Raw genomic sequence first — 12,463 nt, 5'->3', positions numbered from 1 at the left:
TTTCTTTATATAGATCATTATAGGAAGTAACTTACTGTTTTTTCTTTCTCCTAAAACACAAAAGCTTTTGTTTTAAACAAAACAATAAAAATTAAAACAAATTTAAACCAAAAATGGTTATATGTAGAAATTATCTTAAAGACATCAGTAGATTAATTTTCTTTGTTTTAGTATTTCATTTCCTTTTAAAACTGTTTAAGTTTGGAAACAAAAATAGAAATTATGAAAAGTTACTTTTATTTTGAATGCTAAACTAGTAATTAGTTTTTACATTAAAGTTTGTATATTTTTTGAACTTTCAAATAAAATTATGAAACTATCACAAAACATTATTATGGCTTTTTTCTTGCGATATAATTAAAATTATGCTGGTAAAAATTTAAGTTTTATTATTCATCAAACTTTTTGTGTTTATACTTGTTTAAATAAGTGTCTATACATCTATGTTATGTGTTATATAATTCTTTAAAATAGCAAATCTATACTAAAAAAAGCTTTTAAACTTAAAATACTCATTAATGCAAACTACTTTACAATAACGTACTTTAATTATGAAAGTTAGTTATAGTTGTAAATAGCATTTAAGTGTATTATTTTACGACTTTTTAAATAGTTTAGTTATAAGCTAATGTAACAAGCTGTTAAAACTTTTCTAAATAACAAGTTATGAAAACTACAGAAACTTTTTTCAATGACTTACACTATATTCTTTTTTTATATAGTATTAGTTTTTGTAAATTAAATTTAAAGATTAAAATATTATACATAATAAAACAGTTGTTATAAGAGATAAATTTTTTTGTTAGGCTTATCCAAAACTTTACGTTATTTTGTAAAACTTGATTAAACTTTCTGAACGCTTAGTATAAACAATGTACATAAATAAACGTATATGTCTGGTCAACGACGTAATTTAATTTGAAAATAATTTTTAAAAGCAAAAAAAAGTGTATTTACTAACTAATATTGGAAAAATTACTTTTAATTAAATTTTTACTGCGCAGTAACGCTTACCAACTATTTATTTTACTTATAAATGATTTTTTTATACATTTTATCTTTAGTCACATTACATTCTCTAAAGGCTTTTTGTAAAAGTCCGTTGTGGGAAGGGTCTTCTCATTATAAGTTTAGCCGGAAGTATATGTTGCCCACCCGTAGTATAATACCAAGTACTTTGTTTATACATTAACATAATGTAAAAAATTTAAAAATTCATAAAACAAATTTACGATTCATAGTACCTTAGTACTTTACAAGTTAAGAATATGCGTATTTAAAAATTAACATCCCTCTTTTATATACGAAAAAGTTGTTTAATAAGCGGAACAAAAACAAATTCTATACGTTTATGATACTTGAATAACTTAAGAATTTTGTTTGAAGTTTTTTTAATTTCCGTAAACTAATATTGCTGATTAAAAAGTTCCGTCCGTATAAAGTAGCAAATTATACTTAAATAAGGTATACAAATGTTTGAATAAACAAAACTATGAAACGATATTTGAAATACTTTATATCAAGTAAAGCTTATAAGAAATATTGCTGCATAGGAAATATTGTTTTTATGTAAACATTTGCGTAAAGTGGAAGTAAAAATAAAAATAGATTGTTAAAATTTAAGAAGTTTGTTTTACGTCTTAAAAAAATATAACTTCCCTGAAATACTAAAAGTAATTTAAGTAGTATTTTCATTTAAGACTAATCTATGAAAATATCAGATTACTTCAAAGTTGAGTGTGGGCTTGGGAAAGGAATTTTAAAACTGTATAACTTGTAAACATCCGAATATTTGTTTTATTTGTATAACAAAACCATCAAACAGCAAGCAATAAAATTGGTAGGTTCAAATATGCACGAAGGGTCACTTTTGCACGAAGAAAATTTTGCAGGAACTGCTTAATTTTTAGCTTATTTACTTTTTTTCTTAATTTTATTCAATTAACTTGTTCAATTTTTTATTAATTTTTATTTATTATTTTTTATTAATTTTACTATTACTGTTACCTCTTACCCTCGATCGGTATTTTTTTTTCTTTTTTTTTTTGTACTTAATTTAATTATTGTATTTTTTAACGTTTTTTTATATTTATTACTAATTTTTATTAGTTATTATTTGTTTTTTATTTTTTATTTTTACTATCACTGTTACCCCTAACCCTTACCCTCGGTAAATAACTTTTTTTTTCTATTTTTATAACTATTTTTATTTATTTGTTTTTTTTGTTTTAATTTAAGTAGCTTTTATTATTTACACTTTTTATCATTTTTTTTACTATCACTGTTACCTCTAACCCTTTCCCTGGGTTGGTAACTTATTTTATTTTATTTATTTGTTTTATTTTCTATATTAGTTTTTATTTTTTACTTCTTTTTTACTCTCGTGCAAAAATGTCTTCGTGCATATTTGAACTGTTCCCCAATAAAATAACCTTTGACTTAAATTAAAAAAGTGTTTTTAATTTTTTAGGTTAGTTTTGTTCTAAAATCAGCTTAAAGTTTATCTAATAACTTCTTGCTTGTAAATTCTTGTAACTTCTTGTTGCTAATAACAACATGTCATCGAATAACTTTGTTTTATATTTACAAAATTTATCATTCATTCAAAGGTTAGCTAGTTTATCAAGTGCCTAAACAAAACTATCTGGTAAAAATAAAAAGAAAATAATAATTATAAATAATTTACAAACACGCTGTTTAATTAGTTCTAACTTATTTATGATTCAATTTTTATGATTAAATAGTGTTTGAAGAGAAAATAAAACTTCAGTTTTTGATAATTTGGCGAACAATTTTTCACATCCGGGTAACTACTATTTTATTAAGCTGCTCACGGAACGTTGCTTGCAGAAAAAATGTTCCACTGTTACTCAAAAAGTTGTTGTAAACTAAGAAAAAAGACTATTTTAGACCAAAACAAAGTGTAAAATTATAACATTAGTAATTAGTAACAGTTAAATCAAGAGACTAACTTTACCTTCTATTAAACTATTTTTTTTTATTTTTTTTTAAACTTCTTTAGCTTAAAAGTACATGACAGACCGAAGTTTATTCTTTGACATTGAGTCAGTATTTTTTTGTTGAAAGTTGAGGTAGTAACTTTATTTGTAACTAAATACTTAATTCTAAACTATAATTTTATTCGAAATTAAACAAAATAAATATTTTTAGTTTTGAGTAGAAAGCTAAGTGGTTCAACCAATAATTTTTTAAAGTTTTTCAATTTTAAAAGTATTCTAAAACCAAGTATACTTAAAAAAAACACAATAAACCAACTTAAATCTTAAAAGTTTGCAATGTACTACAATTTAATTGTTCTGAAGTTTCATTTAAACTTATATTAATTGTTAATTAAGGTATTGGTTACAGTTTTTTTTTTTTTTTGTAAAAAATTTCAATTAGTTTAAAATAAGTTTTTGTTCATAGTTTTTGTTCTAGTTCTTAAAACATTAGTTAGTGAATTAAAGTATATCTTAGTTTAACTAAACTGAGGTATTTAAAAAAACGATTAAAAGGTTTACTAAACTTAAAAACATAATGACATAAAAACTCTCCACAAAGTGTAAGTTGGTTATCAGCTATCGTTATATAATTTTATCGAAAATAAAAACACTTTTCGAAACCTTAAATATCTCCATTAAGTTTATATTAACAATAGTTTTATGATTAAAACTGATTTTACTTACTTTATACTTTTCTGTAAAAAAAAACTCAAAACGAAGCTTTAAGCGTTATTAAACGAAGAAACGTTTAATACAACTTTTATTATTTCAACTTAATTAAAAACTCTTATTTGCTTTAATGAATAATTTTTTAGACTTTCATTTAAAGGGTACTGATTTATGTTTTAGATTAAAACTAATTTAAGTTGCCTAATAAACTTTAAGTTATATCAAAAATCAAAATTTTGTAAACTTATGATAAAACAATGAAGTTTGCAACAAAAAAACTAAACGTCGTTTAAAGCGAGGTAAAAGTTTAAAAAATGTTCTTATAAAAAACTGAAATTTTAAATGTATTCTACAAAAAAGTATATGTATGATTTTTTTGAAATTTATGGTACTATCTAATGCAAAACAAGTATTACTTTAGTTTTTAATTTAATTTCTTATACAACTTAATAAAATAAATTAACATTACAAAATATTTATACTTAATCAGTTTGTTTTTTGGGTATTCAGACTCTATCATCACTTATAACATAGTTCTTGAATTTTTTATAAATTATGAAACTCCAATGCTTATATAATATTTTCCTACATGAAATTACAATAGCAACTGTGCCTTTATTCATCTAGTAAAAATTAACAACATTAAAAACTGTAAATTTTTATTTTATAAGACTTGCCTTTTATTTTGTAAGTTGAAGGACAAAAAAAACTTTTGTTTAAAAGAGTACACAGCAAGTAATTAAAATTTATAGCAAAATTTGTACTACATTCATATTGTTGTTACACATCATGTCTTACAACTATATGATATGTCTTTTTTGTTTTTAATTAAAAAGCTCTTGTTAAGTACAAAGTGAAGAAACATAAACAAGTGTTTTAAATGTAGTTTTTTTTTTAAAAACACTTTTAGTTATTTTTAAATGTATTTTTTGATAATTTTAAGAATAATTACATATCAACAGAAAAAATATATATACACCTTTAAAGTGAGTTATCATCTAATTTGTGAACATTTTGTTTAAAACGAACGAAAAATTGTTTAATCTAAACTGTTCTTAAATTCAAGTACAGTTTATGTAAAACCATTTTTTTCAATAAATTTAAGTATATACAACTATTTTAAGTAAATTTAAATACAAAACATAGAACTAAATACGATCATGAAAAAATTTAATTGAACTAAAAAAAAAATAATATGCAAAGTGTTTGTGTGTTTTTTATATAATAAATTGGAAAGCTTTATTTAACAACGGCTTTAAGTTACAAAATAAATACAGTTTAAAACTAAAACCTTCTATAGTTCAAAAAATATTAATTTTTACTTGGCAAAGATATTTTTTTGATAATATAATAAAAAAATGTTTACAATCTTTGAATTTTTTCATAAATTATCCTTTCTGTAATGAATTTAAATTTATCTTTTCATCGACATTTCTGCTTTTGCTTTATCTTTAGTCTTTTGCTGTTTCCTTCACAGCTAAAAACGATTAAATCTGATTAATAGAAGTATTTATTTTTAAATTATTAACTAGTTATGTTTGATAACGCTTATCGATATTTACTTATGAATACTTAATAATATGTGACATCTAACATCACTTTATACGTCTATAAAAACATGAGATTAAACATTATCAAAATAAGTAAACATATTTAATTGATCTTATCGTTAGTTTAAAATAAACAAACTGTTAACTAACTCATAATAAAAAATAATATTCTTTTAAACAAAATGTTTCAGAATAAATTAAAAGCCTAAACCATTTAAAACATACATGAAAATTAGATATATAAGACGTTAATTAAGAACAATTTTTAAAAGTGTTTAGTTAAATTTCTTATTATTATTGGCCATAAAACTCGGTTGTTGATACAAAAATTACTCAGATTAATTTATTAACGATTTAATTTAGAAGTCTAACATTTCTTTTATGATTTTAGTAAAAGCAATTATTTTTTCTTTTAGTTTAACCAACCACATAAAAAATCCACGTCAAAATCTATTTTAAGTATAAATATTACTAATATTGACTAAATTTAAACAAAACTGACTTTTCAAAAGCACAATAACAGTTTTATAGCATGTAGAGTTTTCAGAAGTAACTTAGTTTATAAAGCTCAGTAAAGTACTTAAGTAAAACCTAGATTAATTGTAGTTAATATTAAGTAAATATTTGAAAAGTAATTTGCAAAACAACTAACCGCTTGTAGGCGTTCTGTTTGTAATGTATTTTATATTTCTCATATTGGCTGCTTTCCGACACCAACTCTTGTGTCATTCACAAATATATTATTTGAAATGACACATTTCAACGCGTGAATTGTGTCACTTCATCAGTTTCAGCGTGTTGAAGTGTCGTTTTGGTTTCACAGTTTAGAATTGACACCTTCTTAATATCATGTTGTAGAATTGTCACTTCATTACCACTATCTTTGTAAGATTTGTCGTCATTAGGCAGAATTGTCACATCATTATTTTCAGCATCCAAAATTGTCACTTCAGTGTCACACTGATTGTTAGAATTGTCGCTACTTTCTGAAGTCGATCTTGGTCTCATCAAAATTCTGTAAATTTGTTTGTCTTTTTGTCAATATTTTTGAGAAAAAAAGAAAAACTTCTTACATAAAACATTAAAGTAACGTTTCAAATTTGATTACTTAACTAAAGTTTTATTTTATTTTTTGGCTAAAAAAAAACAAGTTGTAAATAGATTATAAAAGGTTTACTTTTAACAAAGTAAAGTTTGTTTTAATTCTTTTTAATGTAACAAACCTTTCATTAAATTTCTCTTTGTTTAGCCAAGGATGCTTAATTATTTGATTTAAAGTTGGTCGACATCTATGGTCTTTTGACAACATCCAATTTAGTAACCAGAGAAGTTCTATAAAATAGTTTGTTTAAAATATTAGTAAGCAATATAAACATAGCGTTTTTTTAACATACTTGTTTTAATTTTAAACTTGTAAAGTGTATACAGTTTAAAAACGTAAAATAACTATTTTTATAATAAAATATTTCAAAAATCAAGCATTCATTAAATGAAACACTTAAAGTTTTTAATATAAGGTGTTATAATTCTTTATGTTTTTGTTTAAACCTTAAACAAGATTTTTACAACGAAAAATTTAATGTCAGAATTTACAAAAACAAAACACATGATGCAAATTGTAGCAGCAAAGTAGAGCGTGACTAAGAAAAATGAAAAAGTTATGTAATTAGTTGATAAAATGATAGAAGAAAAACAGTAGGATTATAAAAAATATATGATTAATATAACAAGATTATTTTAATCAAAACATGTATACTTAAAGAAGTTTGACCTTTTTAAACGCTTATCAGTCGTATTTTAAAGCTTATAGATAAAAAATTTGCAAGCAAAAATGTTTTACTTATATTAACAACAATATTGCAGCACAGACTTAATATGGGTTGAAAATGGGCTTGTCTGTGAAAATACTTTTTTCTTAAATACAATTTAATAAATGACAAACATTGATAAACTTTGAACTTTATATTGATTTTTTTCTGTTTGTTCTTACAAATTTAATTTGCAATTTTATTACTAAAATGCTTTAATTTTCCTTAAAATAATTCGCTTTAAGCTAACTTAATGCCAACAACTATGGTATTTGATTAAATTTGATGAAAACTTTAGTATATAATCAATATATTTTATAGATGAAAATACGGTTACCATTGACCAAATGTAATTAAAAGTTGTAAGCTGTTATCTTTTTCTTATTTTAACTTTTTATTAATATAAAAGCAGTACTACCATTAGTAATTGGTTTATCAACAATGAACTTGTGATTGCAAATTTGTATTCTATTGTGAAAAGGAATGTCTCCAAACACCATATTGTACAAAAGAATACCCAACGACCAAACAGTTGAACTATCAGCATAAAAACATTTCTCTTCGAATACTTCTGGCGCGCTGTATACTTTTGTTCCTACGAAATAATACTTTAAACTTTAAAGAAAATTAATAAAACTATAAAGTACATTTGTTTTTAAGCACCTTTTATCAAAGCAATAGTGTTGAGTTGTTTTAAGTGGGAAATAAAAACATACAACAGTTAAATTTTAATTGCTTATATGTCTATATACCCTTGATATTATTAAACGACAATAAAACTATCAAATTATTTTGGACCTGGTGCACAAAGATCCTTTCGGTCATCGAGTCGTACACCACAGATACCTTTCAACATCTTGTCCAGGACAGATGTAAAAAAAAACAACAAATTTAAAACAACAAATAAACACTTTTAGTAAAAAAAGCTAAAAGCGTTCACAAATGCCAGTATTGAGCATGGATTTTTTAAGTGTGCTATTAAAATTAGTGAATAAACAGATTATTAAGATTTTACGAATGTCAATAAGTTTTGATTTCCTTTACTTTTTAAAAACAACTTAAACTGTAGACAATCGAAAATATCTAACAAATTATACGGAAAACTTTTATGATAATAAACTTTGTTAATTTTTTATTGTTGTTATGGCAAGAGCACATTTTTACTGATAAAACAGATAAAATGTTGTTATGTAAAAACATTGTAGGAAAAAATATGTTTTAAATAAAAGTTGTTTATAAAAACATTAAAATAACAATGACATAAGTTTAAACTTGTTTTGTTTATGTATAGCTGTTAAGTTAAGATATTTTGTTTAATCTTATAAAATATAAATAAAAACTAACTACAAAACTGAAGCTAAAAATAAAAAATACTTTTCAACCAAATGTAAGCTTTAATCTAGCTTTAACTTAAGTTTATTGATGTATTTTTTGAAACTTTGTAAAAAATTAAATTACCTCTTTTTAGAAGTATTGAGTACTATTACTTTAAATAGTTTAATTTTTCTATAAAACTACTTTTACGGTGTTTCAATTTTAAGCATTTTTATAATTAACAAAATTTTGATGAAAGTTTTTAGATAAAAATATCGTTGTAAAACAATGCAATATTAAAAAAATCCTAAAAAATTTATTTTCAGTTTATGTTTTTTGAGATATAAAGTTTAATAAGCTTTTAAAGAGGTAAGTTTACAATTTATTATGTTTTTATGTCTGAATTGCAATAAAAACTTTTGATTTTCCAATTTAATTTGTTTTTTAAAGTAAGTATGTGAATATGTTTTTGTAAATTTTCAAGAAAATTTCCATGTATGATTTTAATTTCTTTTGATATACATAAGTTCAATTGAGGTTAATAAAACTTATAAACAAGTTTAATACGTTTGGGAATTCAAGAATTTGCTTAAACTAAAGTTTGTTTGTCAGAAAAAACTACTTTGTTTTTCAATTATTTTTTTTAAAAACAAATAATATTAAGTATTTGTGTAAAATATGTAGGATTTCTTGGAACATTTATAATTTTCTTATAATTTTAATCAGTAACAGCTGTTTTGAAACTGTATTTTTTTTCTCACAGTTATATAAAATGAATTGTTTTCTTAAAATTTTCTTTTAACATATTTTTAAGAAACTTCATGTTTTATTTGTTAACTTTACACAGAAAAATATTTTATTACAAGACCACTTGTGTGAGATTTTAAGTTTTTACTTTGAGTTTACAAAAATTTTCAAAGACACTTTTATCAAATGTCACTTTATTTAGTAACACTTAATTTTTTAAACCTTTGAAGTTTTGATAAAGCTCAGTTCAAGTTACTTGTTTTAAAAGTTTTGTACAAAAAATATTTACTGACAGAAACATGACCTCAAATGATAAACTTAATTTCAAAACAATAAAGTTCTGGGAAAACAATTTCATTTATTTTGACAAAAAACTATGATAACCGATTACAAACTCTTTTAAAAATAATAAGAAGTATTGATATAAGCTTTTGAATTTGCGGTAAAACTAGCATTGAATAATTAACACTTTTAAAAATCTGAAAAAAAAAACAAGTTTTTACAAGCATTTAACTCTTTTTCCACTTTTTTAAAACACTTAAAATCTTTTTTATTTCAAACCTCTGAAATCTTCATAAGGCTGCGACGAAATCATCGAGGCGGAACCGAAATCGATCAATTTTAAAGTCATGGTTTCCATGTCAACCACAATATTTTCATCTTTCACATCACGGTGAACCACACCGTTGTCATGACAATATGAAATTGCGTTCAACACCTTGAAAAGTACTTATGAAAATTATAAAAGTATCTTTATTTTTAAGCTAAGCATTAAATAGCTTAATAAAAGTTTATTCTTATTGTCAAAACAGGGTTTCCTAAAACTCATTTTCATAAACGCTCCTTTCAAGAAAACTAAAAATTATCGACCCCACTCATTACGAACCCCAGAACATCTAGTGCAAGTTTTAAACTTCTCTTTAAATGTATCTAAATACCTCCTTATGGCCCCTTTATTAGTCACAGCCCACTTTGACCCCAAGCAGCTTATCATACGACCCACTTTGGAAACCCTGCTTTAAAATGTTCAATCTGAGTTAACTTATAAACTATAACTGTTTTTTTTTGGCACTACAAACTTATTAGATTCGATTTTTTATAGAAAGCTTGTAGAATTTCTGTAAAAGGTTCGAATTCGAAAACTTCTTCAAAATCCTTTTCTTTGTTATTGCTTCACCTCAAAACCATATACTTAAAAGGGGAATTGATTATTTGAAAAAGTGTTAAAGTAAAGTGATAAAAAGAATAAAAAAATAGGTCTTTCTAAGACTTAAGTAGTAAATGTATTAAAACTAAACTTTTATTTATATGTTATAACTAAGCTTAAACATTCTCTTAATTATGTTTTAAAAACAGAAACACAAACATGATTTAACATATTACTTTTTGAATGAAGAGTTTCTTATAAAAAAACTAAGTTTTAGTTAAAACAAAAAAACAGAGAATAAATTATCCTTTAAATAAAACTTAATAAAATCAAAATAATTTTTTATTACCTGTTTAAAGAAATTCCTCGCTAGATCTTCATCCAAACTTTTCTTTTCTGAAATAAAATCAAAAAGATCCTTGCAATTCATTGGACTCTCCAAGATCAGTATCCACCAATCAGCGAGCTCGAAATACTCGTGCAAGCCAATCACGTTCGAGCATTTGTTCAATGAACGCGTGAACAGTATTTCCGTGGGTAGATGTTTCTCGTCGAAGGGTAATTCCCTTTTGTGAAGCTTTTCTTCAGATCTAGGGTTTTAATAGAAGTTATTAGAATGTAAACTGTTTTATGTCGGATACAGTGGTGTGCATAAAAACAATAAGAATTTTCATTTAGGTACTTTTTTTCACATAATTTTTTTGAAATGGTTATAAAAACTTTAAACCGATTTAAAATCTTAAAATATCTGTTAATTTGGAAAATATTTTAAAATATTTTTTTCAACCTTCCTGTGTACAGGACGTTTTCCTTGTGAACGATCTTGATGGCAACCGAGGCCCCGTCGAATTTTCTCACCCCCTTTTTAACGGTGGCGAAACCCCCCTCCCCGATCGTCTCGCCCATCAAATACCTGCTCTCGAACGCCTCCTCGTGACGGTGGTAACGAACCTCTGCGAAATTGTTTTTTAAGCTTTTTATGCTCTTAAGATAAACATTGTAAACATTAAAAAAAAAAACTTACATACATTATTATTGTCGTCAACATGTATAGTTTAGCAAAACTAATTAATTTAAAATTATGAAAATATTAATTTTTATGGAGTTTTATACTTGTCTAATTTTTCTTAAATATATTACCAACTTGTAGTGCTAGTTTTTAATTACTTTAAAGTTAAAAAATTGCTTGAAAAACTCGGTGGGTATTGAAGTTGTTAAATTTACTACACTATAAATCTTTTAAAATCTATTTTGTGTAATTTTGAACTTTTTATCATTTCAGATGCATCAACAACGTATCTAAACAAACTGTTGAAACCAAATTGATAAATTCGTTAGATTATTTTAATGGTTATCAAGTGTTAAAGGTTTCAACAAATAAAATACAAATTAACGAAAAGTCTTTATACAGCTTACTTTAAAATAAAAAAATTAAATAAAACGAAGTAAGTCTTTATTATTTGATGTAATTTTTTTAAGTGACAAAACATGTTTTATATCATTTGCTTCAACTGTTTATACATTGCTAAGCTACATAAAGTTGATAAGCTTGCGAAAAAGTTAATGTCATAAAAAACATTTACGAGTTTAAGTTTACATACTAAAAACTATTAAAGCCTTAAAGATGCTTACATAAAAAAAATTGTACAAAATAAAATAAATATACACAAGTTAAATGTTTGATAAATTTTTTGCGAATTTTAAAAGATCGATAACAAGTCTACATTTAAATATATGTTAATTTTATGCAAACAAGAAAATATTACAATGACCGCAAAAAATTAAATTGTGTTTTTTCAATAACACAACTTTATCAATTGTCTCGGTTGAATGTTATGATAAAAATTATGATAAAACGGCATTAACTTTTAAACAACCGCTGCAAAACTATAAAATTTGATAAGATTGATTTATAAAGTTAAAAAATCAAAAGAGATTAAGTTAAATACAATATTTGTTTGTTAATTAGCTACTTAATAAGAACCTCTAGTTGATCCAAATTCACTTTTTTTCATTTCTTCGCTCAAATTGCTTTTAATATTTTTTTTATAAGTTATTTACCTTTGAAAAATAAAATAAAAGTTACCAGTAGACTAGACTAAGTAAAAAAGAGTTTCAAGTTTACAGTAAAACTTATGATCGATTGAGTAAAAAGACTTTGAACACAAAAAAAAGATGAGATTACAATTCATATTATTCATATTTATTTCAATTATTTTTGATTTA

The 12,463-nt window shown here is 23.8% G+C and overlaps 1 protein-coding gene across 1 annotated transcript; it reads right to left on the bottom strand.

Annotated features, from left to right (window-relative positions):
* Positions 1-5,980: 5,980 nt before the first annotated feature.
* On the bottom strand, positions 5,981-12,252 carry LOC145836945 (serine/threonine-protein kinase pim-1-like). Its single transcript, XM_082944715.1, has 6 exons — positions 12,222-12,252; positions 11,025-11,190; positions 10,587-10,827; positions 9,652-9,808; positions 7,477-7,624; positions 5,981-6,236 (listed from the first exon to the last, which is right to left on the bottom strand). The coding sequence occupies exons 1-6, from the start codon at positions 12,250-12,252 to the stop codon at positions 5,981-5,983; spliced, it is 999 nt and encodes a 332-aa protein (XP_082800841.1).
* Between the last annotated feature and the right edge of the window lie 211 nt (positions 12,253-12,463).

This window comes from Thalia democratica, chromosome 5 (genome assembly GCF_965202585.1).
Source record: "Thalia democratica chromosome 5, ktThaDemo2.hap1.1, whole genome shotgun sequence".
Classification (NCBI taxonomy): Eukaryota; Metazoa; Chordata; class Thaliacea; order Salpida; family Salpidae; genus Thalia; species Thalia democratica.
The sequence above is the reverse complement of the archived record's forward strand: the minus strand, read 5'-3'. Positions and strand labels throughout refer to the sequence as shown.